The sequence below is a fragment of the Zerene cesonia genome, chromosome 28 (assembly GCF_012273895.1).
Source record: "Zerene cesonia ecotype Mississippi chromosome 28, Zerene_cesonia_1.1, whole genome shotgun sequence".
Taxonomy (NCBI): Eukaryota; Metazoa; Arthropoda; class Insecta; order Lepidoptera; family Pieridae; genus Zerene; species Zerene cesonia.
This window is the reverse complement of record NC_052129.1, coordinates 976,833-996,219: the sequence shown is the minus strand read 5'-3', so window position 1 is coordinate 996,219 and position 19,387 is coordinate 976,833. Positions and strand designations below refer to the sequence as shown.

Sequence of the window (19,387 nt, the reverse complement as noted above, 5' to 3'; positions counted from 1 at the left end):
TGGATAACGTTGTTTGTTTAATAAACTTTAAAAAAAAAAAATATTTTGACCCTGTGTTTTATCAATAAGATTCTATTTTCACTTCTACTTCATAAGTTTTGTATTGTTTAAAAATAGACTCCCTTACCACTTGGACAGAAGTCCCGTAGCAGCAGAATGTGAGTAGGGCCCTCCGTAAGGTGAGTACTGTGAATAGGGCGCCGCGTACGCGTATTCGCTGGCTAGCGTGGCTGTACCTGGAAATATTAATGTACATTAGATTCTAGATAGTTTTTTTGTATAGATTAAATTTCCTACTTAGGTTATGAACGTGTAAATTTCTAAGGAATATGGTTACTTTTTCACGACAAAACGCAATGGATGTTTATGATGCTTGATAGTGAAGTAATTTCTTTAAATAAATCTTCTACAATACACATATGTTCGTACGACACAAATAGTATTACGTTATATTAGTGTGTTTCTGTATATAAATTATTAGTATTAGTTTCATTTGTAATATAATCTTATTAGGTTATTATAGCATTAATTGGTGTATTTTTAGAAGGATTTTGATGATTGAGAAAAAAGAATAGACAGGTAATGGTTCCGAATTTAGGTTAATAAGTAGGTTATTTATGTATCCATACTTTCAGCTAAAAGTGTCTTATCCCTAAACATGTTAAGTACTTATCTTAAAACATATTGCGTACCTATATAATAAAAAGGCAACATGAAAAATATAAATAAGACACAAGAAAGGAAAAAGTATAATGCGTCTGAATCTTGAACCGAACAAATGAAATAACACTCAAAACGTTAAATACGCGCCCGACAAACCAAAGGAAAATCATTTGCGATTCACAAAAACAATGAAAGAATTAGGAGCGACAACAGAAATCAGAAAAAAGTGACTCCAGACTCGAGCACTACTCAAGCACTCAAAGGAAATCCAATTTTCCTTCCCCCACACTTTGACGTGGCGATGGACGTGAGGGCCACGGGATTTTAGAGCCTGTCTCATTGCAATAGGATCGCGTTTCGAGCGATGTGACATTTGGTCTTTAATCTACCGCAATCTGCTTATAGCGGGAGGGGGTGTTTAATAGCTCATTCGGGGCTATGCAAATAATTTTCAAGGGGGACCATACGGCTTTGTCTGCGCAAGTAACGAAGCGGCGCGTTTTGACTTCAAAGCTTTGTAAATATTATATTTTGGGCGTGGTCTGGATGGATTAATTGGATGATGCGGTCGCTCTTTGTTGCGGAATGCACGTTTAATTGGTATGAGGTTGTGTTTAATTGGATGATGGGTTTATGCTTAATCCAAAGGGTTTTAATGTATGGATTGATGATATTACTACATAGCTGTAGGAATCAAAATATCTTGTGTGATGACGAATAGGTATTGTAAATATGTAATTTATCTTGCACGTTCAGAAAATATGGAAAAGTAAAAGTTTTTGTAGTTTTATTATCGCAATCCGGGAAATGTTAGTCAGTTTTTAACATCTTTTTACTTCAATATAGGGGTATGAAATATACTATAGTAAAAATAAATAAAATAAATTTTCTATGTGTATGCGTATATGTTTGATGGATTAAACAATTCTTTCTCCAATATGTATGTCCCGATGTATGCTTAAATCTTTAAAACCACTTTATTTTGATGGGGTTTTTAATAGAATAATTCAAGCGGAAGGTTTATATGTATAATAAGATCTATTAAACTACTCCCAAATTAACGGATGCAAAGCCACGGGCAAAAACCAGTGCTTAAAAAACATAATAAAGTCTAAATAATAAAATACTTCAAGCTTACCATCATAATGCGCATAGGGCGGATAGGGCGGCGCTGGCGGCTGCAGCACCACGAGCGCCGCCGCGTCCGGGCTGCCGGCCGCCGACGGGGGCTCGCCCGGCCCCGCTGCGGACCCCGTCGAGTCGTTAGTGCCCGCTGCGGATACATAACATTTTCCATACACAACATTCACAAAACTATCGTTTACCTAAAAGCGAGTAATACACATGAAAATGCCGAAGAAACCCTTAAAATGGGAGTGGTATTTTACGTGTTGGAAAGAAAACTTAAGAATAAGATTCATAAAAAAACACAGTTATAGATAATTGATTCCATTCCGACTATTTAAGGTATGGTTTAAGACTTAGATATGTCTTTTAAAAGTTAATTCGAAGCTCTTTCAATTATAAATTCCTTTATCTATTAGTGTTAATAAATTAACTGTTATCATATCCGAAATGTTTATCTATCTAACTAAACATCCTCTATTGTAATAATGAATAATGTTAACTTCAACACATGATGTCTCTATTAAGAAACTCTTCATAAACCGCCGGTTGCATCCCTCTTAAATAAAAATCTGGAAACTCAAAGAAATAATATTACCCTTCCATATATTTCCATAAAACTGCATTCTTTCTTTCTACATATACTTAAAATGTTACTTTGTTATGTATATATTACATGTTATATAGAACTAAAAACAACTTTAAAAACTATGATTATTTATTTAGCAAAAAGGTCGCAAAATAAATATATCAGTTAAAAAACCATTTATTACACGTTCAATTCTAAATTGTTAGCAATTTGTACTGCATTCGATATCAAGCTAAACGACCTGACAACTTTAACATTTCATTACTATGCTATTTTGAACCGATTGCATTATAAATGATTGAATATTATAAATGCGAAAGTTTGTAAACATGTGTGTGTGTTTGTTGCTCTTTCACGCAAAAACTACTGAACCGATTGCAACGAAATTTGGTACGCAGATAGCTGGACAACTGGAATAACATATAGGCAACTTTTTATCCCGATATTCTTACGGGATGCGGGTGAAACCGCGGGGCGCAGCTAGTTGCATAGAAACACCACAAAATAAATGAAGTTGAAAGTTACAAAATAAGTCATTAATGCGATCAAACGCGAATATAAAAATGGATATCGGGAAGTGATGAATCACAGGCGATGGATTTATGGTTATCGTTGAAAGAATTGCGATCAAATAAATATCGGGACAGACTATTAAACTGATAGTTGATTGGTTTATTTGTTTGTTTTTTTCGATTGATTTGAACTAGTGATATACTACGAGTTTGAATGATTGTTTTTAAGTTTAATTTTGTTAGTAAATTTTTTGTATTATATGGGATTAAAATGTAAATGTTTTATATCGCAAGGAAAAAAATATGGTATTCTGCACTACAATCTATCTTTGTTGAGAAATTCACCTTTATCCTTTGAGCAATTCTAGCGTGATATAGTATCAATCATTATTTCATTTATACTAAGAAGATTCTTTATATCCATGATTAATACCACTATTAACATTAACAAAAAATGCGGCTAATAAAAAGTGCAATTCAATCAACCCTATTATTATAAAGTTGAAGAGTTTGTTTGTTTGAACGCGCTAATCTCAGGATCAGTGGACCGATTTGAAAAATACTTTAAGTGCTAGATAGCCCATTCATTGAGGAAGGCAATAGGCTAACATCATGTACTACGTGGGTAAAACCGCGGGGCACAGTAGACTCAGTTAAAAATATAATTATCTAATATAACATATTAAAATTATTGAAGTTATATGCTAGTCGATTTGGTCATATGACTTTTCAGCGACTTCGCAGGCAGAGCCGCGAGCGGAAAGCTAGTATATTTTATACAAACTTAATACACACATTCAATGAAGTTAAAATAAGTATTTGGAATAAAAACTCGCAAGCTTCCACTGCCTGTGCTGGTATTTAAATGTCAAGAACTGAATTATTTCAATAGAAACCCTAAATGTAGATATGATACCTAACAGGGAAATGTAATCTTAATATATATTCCAACGGGACACGGATTTACGCGGGTGAAACCGCGGCGCGCAGCTAGTATACATATAAATAAGGCATATTTTTTACATATTTCTCACAAACCAATATTTTACACACATTCTTGAACCTTGAACTCTGTGTATCTCTACTAATATTATAAATGTGAGTGTATCTCTGTCTGTCACTTCTTCACAGTTAAACCATTGAATCGATTTGGATGAATTTTAATAAAGGTACAATTTGAGAGTCGAAAAAGGACACAACAATACTTTTCATCCCGGAAACATCGCAGGAACGAACCATGTGGAAAACGGACTGTCTATCTTTTCCTTTGACACCCGAGCGAAGCCGCGGGCGGAAGGCTATAATAATCCTAGTCAAACCACTGAATATTAAAGCCTTATGAAATATAATAAGCCATCGATAGATTCCCATAGCCAGAGTAACCTGACGCCATGGGATTGCGGTTATATCAATCAAATATTTATTCCACTTGGAAATACGTGGGAATTGTTAATTTAATATATTGATAACTAGCTGCGCCCCGCGGTTTCACACGCGTAAGTCCGTATCCCGTTGGAATATCGGGATAAAAAGTTGCCTATATGTTATTCCAGTTGTCCAGCTGTCTATGTACCAAATTTCATTGCAATCGGTTCAGTAGTTTTTGCGTGAAAGAGCAACAAACACACACACACATCCTTACAAACTTTCGCATTTATAATATTAGTAGGATAACGGTTGTATGGGATTCTTAGGTATATATGTGGTTTTATTCCTTTTAGCAGTTAATTTAGTGTTGTTTGTCATTTACGATTTTTTTATAAGTAAACATTTAAAATAAATAATATATTTATCCTGTCACCTCATTATACTTCACTTTTAAATACACAAGTATTCAATTATTCAATGTATATTGTATAACATACAATGAAACTAAAGGAAAATAAGTTGATTATAACATAAGTTATCGCAGATTTACGTGAACTTTAATAATAACGATTTTAATAATCATCATGATCAAAACATTTCAAACGATTATTATACTTTTAAAATAATTCACTTTTACCCCCAAAATTAACATTTATAACAATTATTATATTATATATTTATTATATTTTAATAACGATAAAAACTTTAAATGCCTCAAAGAAGTATTTACTGCAGCACTAAAGATTCGACCTCCCCAGTTGGATGAACTAATTGACCGTAAGATACCTTATATATACAGTTATGGTGCTTTACTGTTTTAAGATTAGGTGTGTTTTCATTCCAAGCTAGGATATATATAAGACTAGCTACGCCCCGTGGCTCCACCCGCGTAAGTCTGTATCCCGCAGGAACATCGGGATGAAAAGTTGTCTATGTGTTATTCCAGTTGTCCAGCTGTCTACGTACCAAATTTCTTTGCAATCGGTTCAGTAGTCATTGCGTGAAAGAGCAACAAACACATACACATCCTTACAAACTTTCGCATTTATAATATTAGTAGGATTATTAGGATAGGATTAGTAGAAAGGAATTAGGATTTAGGGTCGATTATTCAAAGATAATATAAAAATAAATTAAAACACTAAAATCACAACAAAAAACATTACTAGCTTTACATATCTCAGCTTCTATTACGAAACAAACATAGCGACATGGTAATTTTCAGGGCGTAACTAATAATAGTTTGATGACGGTAGTTGGAAAAATTGGCGGGTTAGCAAAACGACGCTTGGTCGTGACACGAGCGTCGCCTACTTAGCGGAATTATGTTCAATATAAATAATAAACAACTTTTTAAGAATATACCTATTAGAAATAAGAGTTTAACACGGATTTCAGAAACTCGGAATTTTCACATATTTACAAATTATAAATTGTAAAACTTAATGTTCTTGTATGACCACCATACAAGAACATAAGGTACTTAGGTATTTAGGTGTCCAGATCTATCTAGGAACCATGAAGATAGATCTGGAAAAGTTGCTTTCAGATATCCTCACTCCTATCAGTCCACCTAGATATTTACACACCTAGAGAGATCTGGAACTCACCAGAATATGGAGCGAAAATATGCTCAAGAGCTGCTTTAAGCCATCCCCTCTCCTATCGTTCGACCTAGAAATCTAGACACCTTTAGAGCTGGAACTCACCGGAATGTGGCACGAAAATGTACTCAAAAGCTGATTTCAGCTACTACCGTTCGACCTAGACATCTGGACACCTTTAGAGCTGGAACTCACCAGAATGTGGCGCGTAATGCGGATGTGCTGCATGCTCATACGGCGCCTCAAACAGCTCCCCGTAGTAGCCGGTGCCTCCGCCCAGTTCTGAGAGCAGCTTGTACTCGTCCTTCAGACTCCATTTGGACGATGACCATAACTGGAAGGGAACCTGGGTTTAGTTACGTGTGAGTTGAGAAATTAAAAATATTTTAACGGATTTTAAACGCGATTTATTCATTATATTATTAACCGAACCGAACACTTTACAGCGAACTTGGTTACTTAAAAATTGTTGTTTGTGACCACCTATTTCTCCGTTTAAAATCCGTTAAAAAGTTTTTAATTTCTAATAAAATTAAACACATGAAAATACTACGTGTGAATTTCTAGGTCTTTGCAGGTATTTCGTTTGATACTATTGAAACAGGGTTTGATTATGTTTAGTTAGTAGATACATGGTATATATAAATTAAATACATACTATTACATAATCCCCTAATTCTTTTGACAAAACCTTCAAACGGACGTTCGTTCCGAATCTTTAAGGAAGTATAAAAGTATTTCAACTTTCGTTATTCGAATGCTCTGAATAAAGTAAGAATTGAATGGTTATATAAAAATATATTTATGTATAATATTATATTAATACCTATTTGTTATTGATTATTTCTCAGGCAACCTAGGGAATAATATACTTAATCAGTAACATAGGACATGAATATGATATTAAAATCTCTCTCTTTCTAGACTCTCTATTTCCTCTTTGTTGTAACATAATTCTCATTATTTATTATTTATTTTGCAATAAAAAAATACTTGAAATAAATATATTACTTACGTTAGAATAAATCTGATCGCCGTTGTAGTGACTTCTCTGTCTCTTCACGTCGTCTTCTGAATGACTATTGAAATCTCTGTTTTCATCTGTCAACAATACACAAGGTAAAACATCTACCTGTTACATAAGTATGGATGTTTGTTACTCTTTCACACGAAAACCTCTCACCGGATTTTGATGATACTTGGCATTTTTTGATAGCATAAAATAATACGAAACATGTTTAATTATTTCTAACAAAAGGTATACCGCCCTTAAATTGTCAGATCTTGATCAAAATTAAATGGAGGATTTCAAATAAAAAAAGTATGATCAAAATCGATTCACCCAGTCGAAAGTTCTGAGGTAACAATGCAAAAAATAAAATACAGTAGAATTGTTTGCCTCCTCCGTCTTTCGTAGTCGGTGTGGGATTTATCCCATCTCTCTTTGAAAAGGATTGATGGTGGAAAAGGAAAGGACTGGGAAGTGTAAGGAAGAGGGATACGGGCCTCCGGCGATTTCATGATGATATAGCACAAATAAATAATTGAGCACTTAAGTGAATAGATTACCTACATCGAATGTTAAATTCAGTTATTTTAAAAATTATGAATATTGCTGGATAATTTCAAGTGACATGTATATCAAAGTAAATATCAAAAGAAATCACACGAGAATTAAAAGAAATTTTATGTATACACGATTACAGGGTATACAATAGTCGGTGGGTATAACAGATAAGCTATGGTTATGACACCCGTATCCGCTGCGGAAAAGGGGTTAGAATTTAAAGAGAAGTTATAAGTTAATATAATATGGCCACAATTTGTGCTGGTTTTAATAGCACAGTAAATCTTGCTGGTTCCGCTCAGCGCACACCACTATGAAAGGGACGTTAGGGATGGGTGGGTGTCGACGGTTTTTGTCGATAGTTTTGGATTTTATTTTGGGAGAAATAATGTTTGTTAAAGCGTTGGTTTGTAGCGGATTTTGCAAATTGTTCCAGTACTTATATGCGACACGTGTGATTGATTTTTGATAAAGATTGCAATATGCGTAGATGCGGAATTTATGGACATTTATACGTTCGGAGTTTTATTATATTAAATGAAATTCCAAATTTTATAGATATTAAATGAAATTCCACTGTTATGTAGCATTAACACCATAGGTTTCAAGTCAAAAAAATATGTATGCTAATAAGATAAAGATGAAGGGTTTGTTTGCTTTTCTTAAAAGTACTAATCCCACGTTTGTACGTTTTCTGTCTGTACGTTTTTCCTTAGAGCCACAGACTATATTATTTGAATCAGGAGCAAAACAGGGAAGGATTATTTACTTCTTAAGTTATGATATCGATAACCACTCTCCCATCACTACCGCGACTCGGAGACGCGTAGCTGCGGGGTCCACAATGTTTTAATCCCCATCGTGCAAGTTTATATAGTCTGTGGTACATATGTAGGCTCACTCAATACTATGCCTCAAGTATTCAATGGGGCATGGGACAGATCCAGTATATTTAGTGTTATTTAAATTATAGTGATGTAATGAGAAATTCTTTGAAAGGATTTGAACCCGTGTCCTTTTGCCAAACCGTAGCAACGCATAGCTTAAAAATATCTCATTTCAATGCTTTACAACTGATAATTAAATATACTGATGCAAGTTGTTAGGTATGTTGAAAATAATGAGTAAATAAAATTGTTATTTACTTAATCTGTAGGAATGCAACAAATATACAAAATGATATATGCTATATGCGTATACTGTTTGTTTATTAATTACGTATTCATTGTTAACCGACTTCAAAAAAGAAGGAGATTTTTAAATCAACTGTATATTGATTCATTAACTCAGAATTTTCCTGAACCGATTTTGGTGATTTTTTCTATTAATAACCTGGTGCTTTTCCCCTTTCATTTGAAGGTTTTTAATGTCGGAAATAATTATCAATTTATACTTTACTAGCTGCGGCCCGTGATATCACGTAAGTCTGTATCCCGTAGGAATATCGGGATAAAAAGTTGCCTATATGTTATTCCAGTTGTGCAGCTGTCTACGTACCAAATTTCATTGCAATCGGTTCAGCAGTTTTTGCGTGAAAGAGTAACAAACACAAACACATCCTTACAAACTTTCGCTTGTATAATATTAGTAGGAAGAAGCATTAGATGCTTTAATATTACCGCAAAGTTCAATGCCACGAACTTTATAAAAATCATTAAAAACTGATCTTTAAAATTTTCTTAAACACTGACATATACTGATAAGCATCCCTCCATATCACTACAGAAAATATTCTGTATCAAATAATTATTACGATTTTCCTTCCATCCCAAGGTACTCCCATCTTCCACTCACCCTGATCCTCATGCCGCTTCCTCTTCAGTCCGTTCCCGTTGTGCAGGCCTTCCACCTGCTCGATGCCCAGGATACCATTGATGCTGTAGCTACCGGTGTTGGTGACGTGCTGGTCCGTTGTCGGAGACAGCACGGCGGTGGTCCCAGCGTTTCCGGCGTGGGTTATTACCTGGGAACATTTGAGAGGGATAGACATTTAGATCGGGTGTAACTGTATATCATCGGAGTCCCATATCCTTTTCCTTACCCTTCCCAGTCCTTTAATCCCTCTAGAGGCGTAAGGTCTGTCAATCGGCCTTACGCGTCTCCAAAATATGTTCATAGGCGGTAGAAGCGCTTACCATCAGGCGAACCACTAGGTTCATTACCAATTTATTCCAATAAAAATTAACATTATTTATTAAGTCAATTTTTTATATTTATTTACTTGTATTAATAAAATTATGATAAATGAGAAATTTTGAAAGAATAGAAAAAATTTGATCACGAGGCAGGATTCGAACCTGCGTATCTTGCCTAACCGTAGCAACGCCTAGCCTCTCGGCCACCCGTGATCCCGCCACAGTAATCGAATCTGTCTGGTCGAAGTCTGTTGGATTAATAGGTTTAATTATAAACGAGTGATATATGAACAGACTTACAGAAACAACACTGCCCTGCGCGGAGCTGATCTCCTGCTCCTGTTGTTGCTGTTGCTGCTGGTTGTGAGCGTGTTTCGCCTTCTCCGCCGCTTTGTTGCGGACAATCCTGCAACAAATTTGGTCTATTAGGATCAACATTTTCAACATCAGCAGACGGATACTGTTACCACTGTAAGTAAATAAGTCTCTAAGGACATCCCTAGATATATAGTTACCTGCCGTGGTCTATTCATAAAATAAATGTAGTTAAAAAGAACTCAAAAAACATGCTTTAACTATAGAATCAACTAAACTCCCACTTGCAGAGTATATGTGAAGAAATGTTATAATCCTGGCGACCCTAATCAGGATATTAAGATAAACTCATGAAATCATTGTATTGTCATCGATCCTCGATAAGTGTACAAAGTTTGAATTAAATCTGTCCGTTTAATGTGGGTTAAACTCGTGTAAAGGACTCGGTTACATACCGACATGCAGATGAAGCTAATACAAGCGAGTTAGTATATGGAAATATTTCAGATCGGTTTATGACTTGTACATTTAATCAAATTCGAATATATAATCGATGCAATGTTTATGTATTATTTAATAGTTAATACAATGTATATTTAATCAACCAATGAAATAAGAAAGATTTAACAATTGGCACAAGAATCAAAGGCAAAGATGAAGACGATATATATTACAATCGATAATGAAATAGCGCTAATAAATCATATAAACGTGAAAAGTGATAAATTTGCCAACACGACATTTTTGTCGGCTGCGTGTCGGAAGCGTAACAAATCGCAGCGGTCGCATGTAAATTGGATTGCGATGTCGCGGCACGTGTCGTGGTCGTAGGGTGCTTTTTTATTTAGCTAATGGATTATACATGTTGTTGATATACTTTCTCATAATTTTGTATTGATGTGGAATATATAAATAGATTACGGATAAGAGTACTTCAGTACGTATTTTGTGGCATTATTAGCTTGTGTTATACTTATTGGGTTTAAGTATCTTTAATTATCATTATTATGTACATAGAATTTTCATTTATTTATTGATAGATTTAGGTGTGTGTTTTATTTCAGTGATGTCTATGAATATTAATAACAAGATAAAAGATGATTTTCTATTTTGAATAAAACATATCAAGCAAAATCAACACAATTTTTCTGCTGTATTGTTTTTCTTTAATTATTAGTTTTATAACATTCAAATGCTTTATATATGAGAAAAAAATTTAAAGGATAAAAAATTATCCCGCCTCGTGATCAAGATTTATTCTATTAAAAAAAAAACTCGTTTTGTTTTTCATTCTCATAGATTTATATCGACTAATTTAAATTTATAATTCATCTAAGACCGTATTTATTGCTAACAGTAACAAAAAAAAATATTAAAATTTTCATCAGCACAAACGAACAAAACTCCATTTATTTTATTCTCCAACACAACAAACAAATAAAACTAATCCCAAACCAAATTAAACTAGCTTCATTTAGCTATCATTTTCCCGCCATCGCTCCGTTGACAGTTCATTTCCCGCCATGATGGATAATGGCTCCCGCTGAAGTATTGCCAGTATCTCGCGGGTTGACATATGCAAAAATTGTTTCGCAAACTTATAAAGGTCAGGTTGTAATGTACTCATCACTGAGGGGACTTGATTGATGACAACTTTTTTATTATAAATTACATGGATTATTTGTATTATGATTTTTTATGGCATGATGATGTTTCTGATGATAAGATAACTGTAATGTATGTAAAAATAAAATGCTTCACATGTTGCAAATTATGAATCACATTGAATTTTACGTAAATATGTAACAGAAGGCAGGTAATGTTCCCTTAGAAGTATAATATTCCAAATTCTATATTATGTTTTTAAAGGACCCTTATGTAGACCTTTACTCTACTTAAAGTAATTTTAATTATTCTTCATATTCATATTCATTGTGCTAAACAAAACTTAATATAACAGCAACTACAATGGATAATAAAAATATGAACTTAGTTAACATTTCCCTAGCTTATAAATGCAAATTTTAACGATGGCAATTTCGCAAAAAGCGCGCACTACACGCTTCCGGACGGACGGTCTCATATTTTTTATTATATTATATTATAATACTCCTTTCTCTGCCGGAAGAATATTCTGTGTTGAAATGGGTTATTTATTAAGATGAATTAATATAATTTTAGTACCTTTACTGGTAGAAATTTACCTACGAGTACATAGATGTATGACAATTTTATAAATAAAGAAAAATGAAATGTATTTATTGTTGTTTTCTAATATTTCGGTGTATACAAATTACCTATATACTAACAAGAAAACGCTGATTCGCTGAGTTTCACTTACCCTGTATTTAATCGGCATTGTATTTAGGAAAATAGAATATTCTCGTATTAATATAAAATAGAATACTCTCTTTAATTCGTATCAAAAGACATGAATCATTAAAATAAATAAAAGACAAAGTGTATTGTATACGTATGTTAATTGATATTCCATTATCTATTTACCGGGAAATATCGTAAATTTAACGATAAAAACATCTATGTCGAAAGCGTGGAATCTCATAAAGAGAACCTAAATTGTCTATCGGAATTATTCAGTTTGGCGCGTAAAAAACTCAAATGTCAAATTGGGGTTGCTAGAATTATTGCTTCAATTACCAGCCAGTGGCGTGCCCTCGATTAAAAATGTCTTTTTGCAAGTTTGCGTTTTTTTTTCATTTTATTGCAGCGAAGGGAATTTGATTTTTTAAATAATGGCTATTGGGCTATTGGTCCTTTATTCATATCGGGCATTTGAAATTATTTCTACGGTTTTTAGCTAAACGATATGGAAATATATTAAAACTTAGATAAATTCTAATGAAAATTAAATGTATATAATGAAAAAGTACTTTTTGAATAAAGCTTGCAACAATAATTAACAATTTTTTTAATGTATATCTATTGTTTTGTAACCAATTGCATGAAATAACAATTTTATATTACTCATATATACTTAACTGTAGAATGTTTTATATCATAAATATTAATTCAATATATTATTCGATCACACGTTTAAAGATGTAGATAAAATTAAATTCATGATGTTCTTACTTATATATTTATCATACATTATTCTTAGTTTCTCATGCTATGACAAACGTATTGACCAGACTCCGTTCAAACAATGAACAAACACAAGCTAAAATCCTCAATAATCCGAACGTATCGTCACTTAAACAGAATCGTATTTATCGTTGAATAGACCGCAGGAGACGACACGACGCGACATTAGCTGCGCGTGTCGGACACGTGTCGTGGGGTGAGAATGACCCCTCGACTGAATTGCTTTAAAATTAACTCTGCAGTCGATGCAATTTTGAAAGTAATGATCGTATAATTTGAAAATTTAAAGTTTTATTACTTGGTGCTGCTTGGATATGAATTATTATTTTCGTTTCAGCATAAACGCGTTGTATGGACGAAGTTTTTTATCACAATAATATTATAAATGTGGAAGTTTATATTTCGATGTTTGTCCGTCAATCACATTAAAACTGCTTAACGGATTTTGATAAAATTTGGATACAAACAGGGTATGAGCTTACTTGGGTGATAGGATACTAAATGTCACTACAAAACGTAAAGTTAGAATTTACTCACTCATTTCTTTTAAATGAAGTAAAATATAAAACAAAAATTTCAACCCTAACCATAGATAACAAAATGATATAAGCCTATTCTATAAATGCATGACAAAACTATTATTTTTTTATTTATTTATTTATAAAAATCACTTGCCATAACAGGACAAGCCCAAAGCGACAGCGATACAAAAACAATAATAATATTACAACAAACTTCACTAACTTAAACTAGATACATGATTAACTAAAATATATTTTCTAACTTTAACAGTCGCGGGACAATGAAATAGGTCGGTCAACTAAAAGAAACTGTTTTTAAACGGCGAAAAATTTCCGTAAATACATTCAGTAAAACGTTAGAAAAGATTTTGTCATTTACTGTATGTATGTCTCCTCACACACATTACCGACTGTTTCTGCAACCCATTACGTTTATAGTGCTCAATAGTGCATTGTATTTTAAGTTCTTTTGTTAGGACATAAGGTATAGTTTGTATTGTATCATGGATCAAAAGAGTTGCTTGGGGCTAAGAAATGTTATGTTTAGAAATTTTGAAAGAAGGATCACGGGTGGCCGAGAGGCTAGGCGTTGCTACGGTTAGGCAAGAAACGCAGGTTCGAATCCTGCCTCGTGATCAAATTTTTTCTATTCTTTCAAAATTTCTAATTTATAAAGCATTTCAATGCTATAAAACTAAAAATTAAATGTTATGTTTGATTTTTTTTTTAATATTTTGCGGTTTTTTTTTATTTATTTCAATAGGGTTATATTTTTAGAAATTTAAAAATCCTATTGTGAGATTTAAAAAAAGAAAAAAGGATAGCAATAGAACACTCCAAGGAAAATTTGTGAGTTAAAGAGATATGAAAAATATCTGAGATTAAAGTAGATATTTGTCTTACAATATGAGCAATTATAACCAATTGTTGTAAGTGTTCAAGTGTCAGAATGGATATAAAAATATGTAAGATGTGATTGCGTGTGTGTGTGTGTGTGTGTGTATGTGTGTGTGTGTGTGTGTGATTTGTATGAATTTGGTTATAATTATTATAGAATAGAAGATATATCAGTATTTTTTATGATTACAAATATTACAGGAGTTAAAATAAGGGATGGAATTGTCACGCATAGGTAATATATGGAAGCTGCGAGTGAAGACACGGCAAAGACGAAGTTATGATAATTTTTTCATTTATTTTATTCAAACGACATAGAGGGGAGAAGAGATCGGACATTACATTCAATTAGCTAGAATTGATCAACTAATACCGTCCAAAAATCTCATACGCAGTTTTCGTAGCCATCAAGGGGTTGTCTACCGGAAGTGGAGAGGGGGGGACAAAGATGGCGTACCGGATACAGGGACACGTGCTCCATGCGCACCGGATGTCCTCAGCAGCATCCATTGAATTATTGCGATTCACAAATAATAAACATTTAAACTGAGAAATCCCCCGTTTTCGGGAAATTTTAGGGTTATGGTAACATTAATAGCTTATGATTCATTTCGATTTTTATATGCACTTATAAATAAGTTAAGGCCATTCAATATATTGCAAACTTTTGCAATGAGTTATCATTTATTGATTTATAAGCGTCATTGAGTATTTTTTATTTTATTCGCTACCTAGCTGCGCCCCGCGGTTTCACCCGCGTAAGTTCATAACCCGTAGGAATATCGGGATAAAAAGTTGCCTATATGTTATTCCAGTTGTCCAGCTGTCTACGTACCAAATTTCATTGCAATCGGTTCAGTAGTTTTTGCGTGAAAGAGCAACAAACACACACACATCCTTACAACTTTCGCATTTATAATATTAGTAGGATTAGAAGGGTTGAAGACCGAAATAGGAACTAGTAGTAATAGTATTAACTTTTATAACATAATAACTATGTATAAACGAAAGAGAATTTAACAATATAACGTCATGAAGCATAACATTTTTCAAATTCCCAAAATGCTGAGAAATATTGCTTCTCTTAACATTTAAAAATGACCGTAACCCGAAATTTACCAATTTTAAGAAAAGTCTGCACAAAATGTTCTTTTAAACAATAACACGTTGTTTTTTATCTAATCCAGTCTTTAACCAGGCATATTAGAGTTGTCCACAGATAACAAAATTAATAAACGGTAGCTGGCACAGACTATCTTATCTGAAAATGTAATTGACGCGTGGACTTTTAATAAGTGGTGATAACACAATAAATTAATTTGTATTGATTTTGTGCTGGATTATTTCTGATATTATTTCAGCTACGGAATAACATGTTTTTTAATTCAGCAGGGGTTTATCACTATATTTAACTACTACTATAAAACAAAGTCGATTTCCGCCGTCTGTGTGTGTGTTTTACGCTTAGATAGAACTTACGCAACAGATTTTGATGGCATTTTTTACGGTGATTCCAGAGGAAGGTTTATACGTAATTACATCTATTAAACTTCTCCGAATTCAACGCGTGCGAAGCCGCGGGCAAAAGCTAGTTTGTTATAAAAGCTGAACGATTAAATATAAGACTTAATAAGAGACTTCGCGACCAAATGAAGACAAGTAAAGAGAAGCATGTAGTAATTATTTCATTATAACGTAATAATTCAGTTTATTTTAAATTGTAACGTAATATATTATTTAAATTTACGTTAAATATTCGCTTGCATATGAAATATTTCCTAGGCCTATTTCCTTCTCCTAGCCCTTCCCAGTCCATTCCTTTTTTCCATTCATCAATCCTTTCCTTATCCCTTATCCCTTAAAAGTGGGCAGCGCATTCTCAGAGGTCTGAGCTTCTGCGAATGTTCATGGGCGGTGGTGATCGCTTACCATCAGGCGAACCACCAGCTCAGTTGCCCGCTATGACATTAAAAAAAAAAATGTACTTTCAAAGAATAAAAACCGAAGTCACTAAAGAAAGCAATAAACTTACAGTAAGTATAAATATAAATTGTTTTTTCATCTCAGTTTCACCCCAAATCGGGGGCAGTCCATTAAGGGACAATAAAACTTGATAGGCATTAACCGTGGGGCCATTGGGGCCGTATTTACATTCGTTCATTTGTACTTGATTATTGTTTTTAATTTATTATATTGAGATTATATTAAAATCGATACAATTTTTGACGTATGATAGGGACGTTTTATATTACCTATAAACCATTTTTTCTATTTCCTACTAGTTCTAATATCCTACTAATATAATAAATGCGAAAGTTTGTGAGGATGTGTGTGTGTTTGTTTCTCTTTTACGCAAAAACTATGAACCGATTGCAATGAAATTTGGTACGTAGACGTAGCTGGACAACTGAAATAAACCATAGGCGACCCATATTCCTACGGGATACGGACTTTTCGGGTGAAACTGCGGGGCAATTAATAATATTTAGTGTTTTGATTTTACAATTAATAATATTTAGTTTTATCACAGATGTCATCATATCAAACTGGTAGTTTTACTAAGAAATGAGTTATTTATAAACGCTTATTGTTATTTATTAGATAAGTTCTTTATATTTAATCAGCCACTACTTACAGGTACTTAAAAAATTTGACTGTTTATGATATTTTAATTTCTCTTTACTTATTGCAGAATCAAATTATAACAAAACATTATGAAAATTTATATATTTCTTGAGTATATACTCGTAAGTCAGTAAGTATTTTGAAATCTTTGTATACACATATAAACATTTTTAGTTTGTTCGTTACGTTTTACCCAAAAAACTGCTGTATCGATTATGATAAACAAACCTATTAATACTGGAGACGGAGGGCACGTTGTCCTGGCTGCAGATCCCTTCGCTGAGCAGTCTGTCGCGTATCTCCCAGGCGAACATCGTCGGGTTTTCCCTCTTGTACGCGGCGATCGCGTCCACCACTGGTGGGGTTGCCACCTTCGGCTTCGAACCCCCTATCACGCCAGCCTTGAAACTACCCGTTTCGTAGTACCTAGAAAGTATAAGAGATTAAAAATTGTTGTCTTTTAAAATTAGTACTAGTTCAGAAATTTAAACTAGAGGAATCTTAGCATTTTCCTGTGTTTGATTTTACGTGAGTATTATACGTTTAGAAATTAAAAACTTTTTCTTTTTTTGCGAGTCTCCCCGTGACCACGCTCGCTGTAATGTGTTCGAAACGTCGGCTTAATAATAATGAATAAATCGCGTTTAAAATCCGTTAAAAAGTTTTCAATTTCTAGAGGAATCTTAAAGTAGGTCTAGTCGAATTTTTTTTTCTCGTTAACTGTATCTTAAAAAAGTGTAAATTATTAAAAAAACTGGTTTTGTTAAATGTATATTCTTAAGGGTTAAGGGTCTTCAAAGGGTTAACACATCGGTTGTTATATATCATAACATAGTTAAATATACCACAATCATATTTATTTAAATTTTTATATTTCTTTCCCTCTAGTGTTACGAATTTGGGATAATATAACTATATATAGATACATTAAAATGTTAAAATATTATACCGAATCATTAAAATATTTAACTCGGCATATACGCCTTTATTATCTAATTTGTAAGAAATTTCACTTCTAACATTTTAACAAATGCTAAACAATTTGAAATAAGATTAAAAGCATATTATATATGTTTTAATGAACGCAATCTTTTATGAAAATCCTAACGAATTTTATAAAAGACTAGCGATCCGCACCGGCTTCGCCCGTGGTACATATAGCCATCCTCAATAAAAGGGCTATCTAACACTGAAAGAATTTTTCAAATCGGACTAGTAGTTCCTGAGATTAGTGTGTTCAAACTAATAAACTCTTCAGCATTATAATATTAGTATAGTTTAGGATAATTTCATCAAAATTTCGTCTCTGTCATACATACAGTCGGTAAAGCATATAGTAAGATACGAATTTACTGTTCGCTTTGAAAAAGCAATAACCAGCTGCGCCCCGCGGTTTCACCCGCGAAAGTCCGTTTGCTGTAGGAATATGGGGATAAAAAGTTGCCTATTCGTTATTCCAGTTGTCCAGCTGTCTACGTACCAAATTTCATTCCAATCGGTTCAGTAGTTTTTGCGTGAAAGAGCAACAAACGCACACATTCTTTCAAACTTTCGCATTTATAATATTAGTAGTTATGTTACCATACTCATATTAAAAACACCCAATGCACTTTACAGTGTTGCCATAATCGAATTGTCATAATGCCGTCCATTATTTTATTGAGCAGTCGAAATTAAATTTTGCTATAATGTCAAGTCCCCAGAGAGGGGCGTGGGGCCTGCCCCCGTTAGGAACATTGTTTATGGCTGATTTGGGAATCTATTGATTGTCCAAGGATGGGGCAATATGGTGTGATTTCTCGCGCTGTTGTTTATGTGTTAATTTATTTTAATACTAGCGTCACAATCGGTTTTGCTTGACATGATAAAATATGATATCTGATAGTGAGTAATAATGAAGTTTTCTGCTAGGGAATAAATTTTCAATTCAAATAAATATTTCTTTTTGGGTATATTGCGTTTGTTTGTTATTCTTTCATGACGAAACGGATAGTTTTTTATAGATTGAAAAGCACTCATAGAATCTTATATATTGATAAAAAACAATTAACGGTATATCGTGAACACTCGTTTAGAATTTAAAGCTATAATGTAACTAGGTCGAAGCCCGTATCCTTTTCCTCACCCTTCCAAGTCCATTCCTTTATACCCGTCCTTAATTCTTTCCTTATCCTTTACCCCTTAAAAGAAACGTATTTACAGCAGCCTTACCTCTGCAAATATTCATGGACGGTGGAGATCTTACCATCAGGCGATCCACCAGCTCGGTTGCCAGCTATCGCTTATAAATATACCTAGTCTTGCCATAAATATTGTAATAAAGAAAAAAGAAAATTGTTAACTGCAAATAACATTTATTAC

General features: G+C 33.5%; 1 protein-coding gene across 4 annotated transcripts in view; it reads right to left on the bottom strand.

Annotated features, from left to right (window-relative positions):
• The window catches only part of LOC119837593 (paired box protein Pax-5), an 87,775-nt gene that overhangs the window by 3,811 nt on the left and 64,577 nt on the right, over positions 1 to 19,387 (bottom strand). For 3 of the 4 annotated variants that reach the window (XM_038363241.1, XM_038363243.1, XM_038363244.1), the window contains exons 5-11: positions 17,255 to 17,452; positions 9,864 to 9,969; positions 9,223 to 9,391; positions 6,877 to 6,962; positions 6,057 to 6,195; positions 1,802 to 1,936; positions 128 to 236 (exon numbers count right to left, since the gene is read on the bottom strand). In XM_038363241.1, coding sequence (XP_038219169.1) covers positions 128 to 236; positions 1,802 to 1,936; positions 6,057 to 6,195; positions 6,877 to 6,962; positions 9,223 to 9,391; positions 9,864 to 9,969; positions 17,255 to 17,452 — 942 coding nt within the window. Of the gene's footprint in view, positions 1 to 123; positions 237 to 1,801; positions 1,937 to 6,056; positions 6,196 to 6,876; positions 6,963 to 9,222; positions 9,392 to 9,863; positions 9,970 to 17,254; positions 17,453 to 19,387 lie in introns of those variants that run through there. The other variant, XM_038363242.1, reaches the window with a different exon arrangement.